The sequence below is a fragment of the Montipora capricornis genome, chromosome 12 (genome assembly GCF_036669925.1).
Source record: "Montipora capricornis isolate CH-2021 chromosome 12, ASM3666992v2, whole genome shotgun sequence".
NCBI lineage: Eukaryota > Metazoa > Cnidaria > Anthozoa > Scleractinia > Acroporidae > Montipora > Montipora capricornis.
The window spans coordinates 6162480-6172665 of record NC_090894.1 but is presented as its reverse complement, the minus strand read 5'-3'; the positions used below and the strand labels follow the sequence as shown (position 1 = coordinate 6172665).

Genomic DNA, 10186 nt, shown 5'->3' with positions numbered 1-10186 from the left:
TAAGGGTGCTTGTAGACGCGGTATAGAACTCCACCTTTCACTTCAAATGAAGTCTCAGCCTGGCCTCTCACAACTACGTCATCTTTCTCCCAAAATTTCTGTAGGCTCTCGTCATCACGCTGCATTTGCTTGAGCTTTTCTCTATCAACTACAGGACTTTCTTTGGTATCCGGTACCTTCAACGGAATATGTTCTCCAGCTTTCTTAGCTTGACTTCTCGTGGTTACAGCACAAGCTTCTTGTACAGGAACTTGCCAGCAGATGTCTGGGGCGTCAGCGGCTATTGCGCCTGGTACATTACCGATAATTAAATCATAAACAGCATCGCGAAGACACTGCGCTTCCACTTGGCCCTTGAGATAAGGTGTATCAACATCAATCTTTGCGATAGGAACTTTCCTTGCCGTATTGTCAATGAGCAGCATAACATTAAATTCTCCAGTAAACTGATCCTCAGACACAAGATCCCTCTTTACTACAATTCCACTACAACCAGTATCTCTCAGGACATCAACAGGCTTCTCTCCAACTCTACCTTTCACGACAGGCATTTTACTTCTCACTCCAGTCAACGGTTCAATACAAGCACTACTCAACAATGGAATCTTCTTACCACAGGCTAACAGCAACTTATCATCTTTAATACAGGCCTTAACTTCTTCATCAGTAGGTTTATCCTCAGGTGGTTGAACTAGACAACTGGCACTTACTTGACCACGCTGCACAGGGTTACCATCCTTACTTTGTCCTCCTGATCTGCGTCCACCTGATCGACAGTTTCTAGCTTCATGTCCCTGCTTACCACATAGGAAACACTTTCTTGTTAGGGTTGGGCAGTTGACAGCTTTATGACCTCGGGTGTTGCACTTAAAGCAATGCAGAGCTGGTGGATTAATCTGCATGTTCTTGGCTTCGTCCCTCTCAGGCTGCACTGTTGGTTTTCTGCTCGCTGAGCTGAACAAATGTTTACCATGAGCCTCCAAGTACTGGTCAGCGATCTTCGCAATCTTTGCTAGAGTCTCAGGTGCCCTTTCTCGCAGGTGAATTGCCAAATCCTTAGGGCAAGAGTCAATAAATTGTTCTTTCACGATCAAGTCCTTAAGACCATCAAAGGTTCGCGCAGTATCCGAAAGCTCTAGCCAACGTAACCTGTATCTGTCCAGTCGCACGATAAACTGCTCCGGACTCTCGTCAACTTCTGGTTTGGATGCTCTAAATTTTCGACGATAGCCGTCTTCGGTAAGGTCATATCTCTTCATTAACGCAATCTTTACCCTGTCATAATCCTTAGCTGCGTCCTCCGATAAACGTGAATACACTTCTAGTGCCCGTCCAGACAACAGAGCACTGAGCTTCGATGCCCATCCATCTTTTTTCCACTTAGCTGTCTCGGCAAATCTCTCGAATCTCTGCAAATACGCGTCCAAATCGTCTTTACCATCAACAAACGAGGGGAGTTTAGGTGCCTTAACCCGATCCTCTCTCACTTCAGGGCGTCCGTCAGCACTCTCCACAGCCAAACGTGCAATTTCCAGCTCATGTTCTCTTCTTGCCGCTTCAATAGCCTCTTTCTGTTTCAACAGCTCGGCTTCCATCTCCAATTTTCTTAGTTCGCGTTCTTGTCGCCTGGTTTCTCTCTCTTCGTCTTCTCTTCTTTTATCTTCTTCAAGTAATCGACGTTTCTCTTCTTTTTCTTCTTCAAACCGCCTACGTTTTTCTTCTCTTTCTTCCTCCAATTGTCTTCGTTTTTCTTGTTTTTCTTCCTCCAATTGTCTGCGTTTTTCTTCTTTTTCTTCCTCTAATTGTCTGCGTTTTTCTTCTTTTTCTTCCTCTTCCCTCACAAACTCGAGAAGCTTTTCTCCTTGCAATCCGAATTCTTTCCCCATCTGCAAAAGCTTTTCCATTTCCATAGCAGTATGTCACAGCAAAAACACAATATACTCTCTTGCACAGTTCTTCTTACTTTTTCTGTAACTCCTTCTTGAATTGTCCTTTCCTGGTTTCTGTAGTCAGCAAACAAATGAATTCCTCTCCCGGACAGGCCCCCAATGTTACGAGTTCGAATGTTTAGAGGAAAGGTAGCTTGCAAACTAAACTGAACGCAGGGTTGTCGGAACAACAACAAGAAGATTTATTCCAAAAGTGAACGTAGTTTCCACGAAGTAAAACTCTGAACAACACGTACTGAATAAACTTACACGGCCTCCGCCAACTTGAATGCACACAGCTTCTGTCACACTTGACTAAACACGGCCAACGCCAACTCTTCGCTTGTGAAAAACTAGTTAGAAAAACACTCCGTTTGGACTCGTCTACTTATATACTCGGACAATAAACTTCTAGAACTTTCTAAAATAGTAATCGATCTAATTATGGAAAGATTACAAAACACACCGATTTAGAAACGCTTACGTACAAACCTAAATATAAACAAACTACGAACTCTCGCGAAGCTTCGAGACAGTAACGTTTGTCACGCAATACTATTTTTCGTAACACGCTTTAATACTTGTTGCCCTCCGGACAGAGTCTACACTTGGTTCACCGTCCAAACTGTTGCTTCGAAGCTTAGCGACAAGTTATCTCTTTGTCGGTATGCTTTCCGATCCTTTAGTTGCAATATACTGGGTGTCTGCAATACAACAGCACTGGAGCGTTTGCTACTACGCATTTTTCACTGCTTTTGTAGTTAATAGTGCTTTTTGTTTGGTGTCGTTGATGACCTTGAGCGCGATAAGCGTGGATAGACTTCTGGCTTTGTCATTGGGAATGCGATACAGGGAGACCGTAACTTCGAAACGTGTGTACGGAATAATTATAACGTTTTGGGTTTTGGCTACAATCGGTTCAGCTGTCTCCGTAAAGAGTTCTCAGTTTACCACAAGGTTTATACAAACGGTCATAGGCCTTTGTCTATTAACCTCCATGTTCTCACACACAATTATTTTCTTTAGTCTCCGTAAACATCGCACTCGAGTTCAAGACAGGCGCTCTCGTGAAGATCCGTCAAGTGCTAGTGGTAACCAGCGAATTGAAGTCAACATAGCAAAGCATAAGAGGGCGGCGTCCACTGTACTATGGATTCAGCTGGCGTTGCTCATTTTTTATCTCCCATACACTGTGATCGTAGCATTGCTTAGCATCAGAGGTGAACTGTCCCAAACACTTGTTTTAAGCAGACAATACGGAGTGGTTTTCGTGTTGGCAAACTCGTCATTGAACCCTCTTCTCTACTGCTGGAAGATTTCAGAAGTAAGAGAAGCTGTCGAGGCAACATTGAAAAACTGGCGTTGTTCATCGACGGATTGAAAAAGCAAAGTACTTCATGTTTAACTGAGACGCCAAAAACATTTTTCATCCCGGATCTGAGTACTGAACTGAAACTAAAGAGGGGCTAAAGCAAACGAAGAAGTTTTCAGCAACGAAAACTTCTCTTAAAATACAACTTGCTCTGTTGCAAGTATCTCGCGATTTTTTTGTCTCTTTCACGTTGAACAAAATGCAGAGCTATCCTGCTACTGGATTGTTCTGAAGCGTTTGAAGAAAAGAAAAAGAAGCTTCACTTCATTGTCTTGCAAAGAACGGGAAAGAAATGTTTGCTTAACACTTCTAATACAGTTTTCATTCTCTTCACCTCTTATTTACATTTCATTTTTGAAATTTAATTAGTTTTTGACAGCTTTCTCTTTGCATGTTTTTATTGTCCGTTTCCACCTGCAAATATTTAATGTAGTGTAAAACGTTTCGGTCGTATGACCTTCATCAGTTACAGTGAATAATGATTAAAAAATTCCTTTTTATATGTTTACAGTGTTAGTTGCTTGTCTCTTAGGTATACCGAATTCCTAAAGGTATCACATAAGAACTTAAAAAGTACAATAGAACGGACATAACAAAAGGTTTAAACAATGTACTTAATGATGTTCCTGCATACTTTACTACCTGATTAAAATTCATCAAAGATGTGAAAAATCCCTAAAGGTATTACTTTACGAAGATTATAACTAAAGAGAAAAGCAAACAAAACAGTAAAAGAACCAATACAAAAACACGAGCTCAAGCTAAACCTGAATCCACTAACAATGCACAACAATCATAACAAATTCCCAGATTGGGGCCTTTGAGCCAAACTGTTCAATTTACGGTCAAACAACAAATTCCCCAACAAAAGCCCTTGAACGGTTGAAATGTTTGAAAAATTAAATTCTTTATCAAAAGCGTGCATCTATGAATCATGTAGAATTGAAGTGTATTCTGTTTTTAGAATGAAATTCTTGCCTTTTGTTAAGGCCGTGAGGTGCCAAGGTGAAGAGTTGCCGGGCACTCCAATAGGCTTCCTTTGTGATAAGAAGTCTGTCAATATCATCCTGCCTGTTTGTGTCGTTAATTTTATTATTTTGTCGAATCGAGAAATTTTTGTAGTTTTAGAACAGGTAAATCTTACATCGTTAGACCCAATTTGACATGTAGTTCCAAAAATGTCATCTATTTAGTTTCGTGCAAAAAATGTCAGCTTCAGTATATTGGCTCTACTACCACCGAATTCAAAGTGAGATTTAGAAATCACAAGTCATCTATGATTACAAATAAGAAATCTTGTGAAGTGGCAGTCCACTTTAATAGCACTTCCCATTCACTGCAGGATTTCTCTTTTCAATGTATAGACCAAATTAATGGCACAAACAGGCAGGATGATATTGACAGACTTCTTATCACAAAGGAAGCCTATTGGAGTGCTCAACTCTTCACCTTGGCACCTCACGGCCTTAACGAAAGGCAAGAATTTCATTCTAAAAACAGAATACACTTAATTCTACATGATTCATAGATGCACGCTTTTTGATAAAGAATTTAATTTTTCAAATATTTCAACCGTTCAAGGGCTTTTGTTGGGAAATTTGTTGTTTGACCGTAAATTGAACAGTTTGGCTCAAAGGCCCCAATCTGGGAATTTGTTATGGTTGTTGTGCATTGTTAGTGGATTCAGGTTTAGCTTGAGCTCGTGTTTTTGTATTGGGTCTTTTACTGTTTTGTTTGCTTTTCTCTTTAGTTATAATCTTCGTAAAGTAATACCTTTAGGGATTTTTCACATCTTTGATGAATTTTAATCAGGTAGTAAAGTATGCAGGAACATCATTAAGTACATTGTTTAACCTTTTGTTATGTCCGTTCTATTGTACTTTTTAAGTTCTTATGTGATACCTTTAGGAATTCGGTATACCTAAGAGACAAGCAACTAACACTGTAAACATATAAAAAGGAATTTTTTAATCATTATTCACTGTAACTGATGAAGGTCATACGACCGAAACGTTTTACACTACATTAAATCTTTTTACTTTTTAAATCATCAGAAGTTGTCCGTCCACTGGCCTCTTTTAACTTTTATACAATTTTTACATGCCGTGGTTTGGACTGCGTATCTCTCCGGGATCCTTCTGGTGGCCTGGCACCTGCGTTGGCTCAGGAAGCCCATTTAAACTGCTCTCTCTCTCTCTCTCTCTCTCTCTCTCTCTCTCTCTCTCTCTCTCTATATATATATATATATATATATATATATTCACTGTTTCAATCTTACCATTCACTTGATAATGACCGAAGTACGGTCGAAACGTCGTTTTTTACCGTTTATTTTTATCGTCAAAAGTTTTAAGAAACCCTTACGTATGTAAATACTTAGCTTTTTACCTTCCATCCCATTGTTGCAGAAATTTTACATATGCGGAATCTTTTTATCCATGAACTTTAACTTGAAAATGACCGTGGAGCGGTCGAAACGTCGTTCTTATTTTTTATCGCTCGTTTTTAAAACTCAATGTTGTTTTAGTGAACTTATTACTACGTATTTTTTTCGTTCACGTTGCAGAATATGCCGAGGTCGCCTATAACTGGATTGGAACGAACGGTCTCGAAGGAAAAGCGTTTCGCTTAGTTTATTGTTTTGCAAAGTACGGGAAAGAAATGCGCTAAAATGCCTGCCAGTCATTTATTGTTCCTCGTCATGGTTTCATTGATTTTAGCGCTGCCGTTGCCTTAGTCGATTCGCTGTTTTAAACTGCCGTATTGTTTTGTTTCAAAACCTAAGTTGGAAGTGGCTTGCAGCTTGAAAGAAAGGCAGACAGGTGGCACAGGAGGAAGCGGTCAGCGGTCATGGAAGAACATGGCCATGTCAGTTCTAGCTCTGTTAATTTGTCTGTAAATTTTTCTTTTTGTGTGTGTACTTTCTGTTTCGTGATGTGTATTATTTTATATAAAAGAGCTATTGTTTCAATAATATCTGTTTTAAGGGCCCTAATTAGTCCTTACTGTAATGTGCCCTTCTCCATTTAATATTCTTTTTGGAAATAACTAATACATCTTAACTGTTTAAATTTACCTACTTTGTTATCTCTATTTATATGTATTTGCCTAATGAATGGAGTGAATCTAATAATAATAATAATAATAATCAAAAGAAGTAATCAAAATTTGGGAGGGTAAACTGAGTTTACATAATCGGGGCTAGAATTGGCTGAACTTTGGGCAGTGTTGATTTTGTCCATGGTTTCTTTGTCAGGACTCTTACCACTTAAGTCAAACTCTACATCCCTGTGCAATAAGCGCATTCAAAACTTCCTCATATTACTGTAAAAAAAGTACGTTGTTGTCATTTCTTTAAAGGGTTTTCCTGCTTATATGAAAGATACGTTTTCTCTGCCGTCCTCTTCTTATGCATGATCTTCGCGGAAATTACATTCTGTCCCTCAATAAACCTGGAACAACCAGTCATGGTCTTAGTTCTTTTTCTTACATATCAGCTAAGTTGCGGAATGCGCTATCTGATTTTAGCCGTACCACTGAGTTTACTGGTTTTAAAAGAAAATCAAGGGCCGTATTTTGAAAAGCGGCTTTTCTTTTTAATTGATATATCTTTTAAATATTGTGTATTTAGTCATGTACCTGCATATGCTCTGCATTTTAGCTGTAAATGTTATGCCTGGAAGGTATTACTTTTAGTAGCTAATCCGAAATTCGAGACGAAACAAACTTTAAAACTCATTTCCCTACCTTCCCAACCGCAAGAAAACTGCGGTAAATCTGCCATCGCCAAAAAAAGTTATTTTTCTTAAAAAATATTTAAAGTTAGGGGGAAAAAAATACATCATTTTAAAGCTAAGAAAATAAGCTTTCCAACAGCATATAACTTATTTACAGACAAATGAAACCTTTTATAAAAGCGAAATTTGAATGAAAAAATTCAAGAAAAATAATGCAAAAAAATAGTTTTCCACGCAAAATTTGGTCATTTTAGCGTTGATTACGAATTTTTGGCTGGAAAATAAAATTTTCTTCAATTTATCTACTTCCTTGGTCATAAATTTGACCGAAAACTGATGAGGCACGAATATTTTTGGATTTTTTGAAATAATCGGATTAGCGATAATTAGTAATGTGATAAGGTGATGACAGATGTCAAATTTACGACCCGTTGCTAACGGCAACGGAAGGGGTCGCATTACGAATAATTGACATCTGTTTGCCAAAAACCACCCAAATAACCCATTTTTCGACGGAAAGTTCATCCCAGAGGATAAAACTACTCACGGGACATGTAATAAAGGTAAATATGTGCGAGCGAAAGCGAAAACAAGCGAATATTTTGAGGAAAAACACAATTCTGTGAGATCAAAGGACCATGTGCTCCAGACACGCAATTGCATCGCTAAATAATTAATCTTACCTTTTCAGCGATTTTAACGCTTGAAATCCCATCCAATAAACCAAAAATCCTTTTCTTTATCTACTCCGAAGCATGTAGTGTAATTTTTTGGCTGAAAAACTTTAGAAAAACCGCTTCGCGAGAGCTCCGCGATCGATTGAAAATTTGGTCATCGCATCGGCTCAAATTGCCTGAGTTAGAATGGCTGTCATGTAGTCGCAATAAGCGCTAGAAAGCCGAGATTTTCTGGAAAACTGGGGATATATTTCCCCAGTAAACACGCCAAATTTCAGCGCGATCGATGAAAAGGACGCTGCGCTACGAATCTTACAAAAATGATGCCGAGCGGCATCATTTTCGGTGGGGGCTAGGGAAAAGAGATAAATTATTAATTTACTTAATTAATGAATTAATTAATTAATTAACATTAAGCATGTGTGTATGTTACCGTAAGCTGGGCGCGTGCGTACACACGCGACTCCAGTGCTTACCATAAAATGACTTTTCTCTTGAATATATAAGCGATGGAAATCTTACGCTAAATTGTAATGACAAGTGCGGTCTGGAGCTGTGAGTAGGCGTGGGATTTGTCTCATATGGTTTAGGGGCCGACATATCTCTCCCTCGATGCCGTACCGGGAGGCGAGGTCGGTAGCAGGAAGCAGCGAAAGGTCAAATGCGTCCAAAAGCGACCGCACGGGCTGAAATCCCGAGATGACTCGTTTGGTACGACGCTCCAGCGCCACGTCTGGAGGTACTGCATTTTTCTCTCTTGTTCAAACATTCCCTCAGCGCATGCATAAATTTTTAGCCTCTCCGATACCTAGTCTACCCCAGAAAATTAATATGCTGGTTTTTACAAGGAATTGAGATTTCAGTACTTGTCTATACTGTCTGTATGAGACAATCGCTTAATTTGTCCTGATAAGTACGAGAATCACGTCGACCTTTTTGCCCACTGAAAAGAGTACTGTTTGAATTCAGGGAATTGTCTCATTAATCGAAAAGCATAAATGTGCATAATTTAGACTTTACGAAACCCGTTTGGCTGGCTGAAAAGCAACTGTAACAACGACACCATGTCAATGAACGCAAACCTTACAGAAATTGTTGGGAAGAAGACCTAGAGTACGTCTGACCTGAAAGCTTCACCGAAGGAATACACCACCTTATATTTCTGTCAACTTTTGGTGTATTTCTATGCATTTTTACATATTTGGGAAATGCTTTAATACTAGTTGCCCTCCGGAAAGAGTCTACACTTGGTTCACCGTCCAAACTGTTGCTTCGAAGCTTAGAGACGAGTGATTTCTGTGTCGGTATGCTTTCCGATCCTTTAACTGCTATCTCTTTGGTGTCTGCAATAAAAGAGCACTGGAGCGAACTTTGCTACTGCGCATTTTCCACTACTGCTGTAATAAATTCTGCGTTGTGTACGGTGTCTTTGTTGACCACGAGTGCTATGAGCGTGAACAGACTTCTGGCTTCGTCATTGGGAATGAGGTACAGCGAAACAGTAACTACGAAACGTGTGTACGGAATAATTATAACGTTTTGGGTTTTGGCTACTGCCGCCTCTGCTGTCTACGTAAGGATTTCTCAGTTTACATCAAGGTTTATACAAACAGTGTTACTCATTTGTCTGTCAACCTCCGTGTTCTCGCACACAATGATTTTCTTTAATCTCCGTCAACTGTGCATTCCAGTTCAAGACAGGCGCTCTTGTGAAGATCCAGCAATAGTATGTAGTAGTCTGTGAAGTGAAGCGAGCCGCATAGCAAAGTACAAAAAGGCGGTGTCCAGTGTGTTATGGGTTCAGCTTGCATTGCTGATTTGTTATCTCTTTTACACTGTTATCGAAGCATTGCATAGCATCCGAGGCGAACTGTCCCAGACTCTTGTTTTAAGCCATCAATATGCAGGGGTTTACGTGTTAGTAAACTCTTCTTTGAACCCACTTCTCTACTGTTGGAAGTTTTTAGAAGTAAGACAAGCTGTTGTGGCAACATTGAAAAAATGGCGCTGTTCATCGACTTAGCTACTTCTTCGTTTAACTGGGATGCCAGTTACTGAAAAGCAAACGAAGAAATCCGCGGCAACGAATACTTATCTTAAAATTTAACTTGCATTGTCCCAACTATCTCGGGATTATTTATTTATTCATTTATTTTTGTTAGTTATGAAAACGAGCGATATAAAATAAGAACTACGTTTCGACCGCTCCACGGTAATTTTCAAGTTCAAGTTCATGGATAAAAAATTCGGCTTGTAAAGCCAACATAATCTGCAATTCGTTGTATATTTCTTTAAGTGTGATGCAGATTATGTCAACGTGTGGAGGAGCATAAACGATCGGTAATAAACAAGCCATGTGAAATCGCAAAGAACTTAAGGGTCTTGAGGAAGTGCTCGAACAAGTTCGATTGTTTTATTTTTGAAACGTTTTTTTATTCGGGACCTTAAAGAGTCTCGAAATAGTTTCTCCTT

General features: G+C 39.4%; 1 protein-coding gene across 1 annotated transcript; it reads left to right on the top strand.

Moving 5' to 3' along the window:
* The first annotated feature begins 8413 nt into the window (after positions 1-8413).
* Positions 8414-9737, top strand: LOC138027384 (alpha-2B adrenergic receptor-like). Its single transcript, XM_068874961.1, has 3 exons — positions 8414-8453; positions 8857-9228; positions 9562-9737. Exons 1-3 carry the CDS (start codon positions 8414-8416, stop codon positions 9735-9737), a joined length of 588 nt encoding a protein of 195 aa, XP_068731062.1.
* Positions 9738-10186: the final 449 nt, after the last annotated feature.

Bases quoted from the DNA above. Each gene is read 5' to 3' on its own strand.
- LOC138027384 (XM_068874961.1), top strand. From the start codon at position 8,414: ATGACTCGTTTGGTACGACGCTCCAGCGCCACGTCTGGAG. The intron at 8,454-8,856 runs GTACTGCATTTT...GCTTCACCGAAG, and splicing joins CTCCAGCGCCACGTCTGGAG to GAATACACCACCTTATATTT. The intron at 9,229-9,561 runs GTGTGTACGGAA...CTGTTATCGAAG, and splicing joins CGAAACAGTAACTACGAAAC to CATTGCATAGCATCCGAGGC.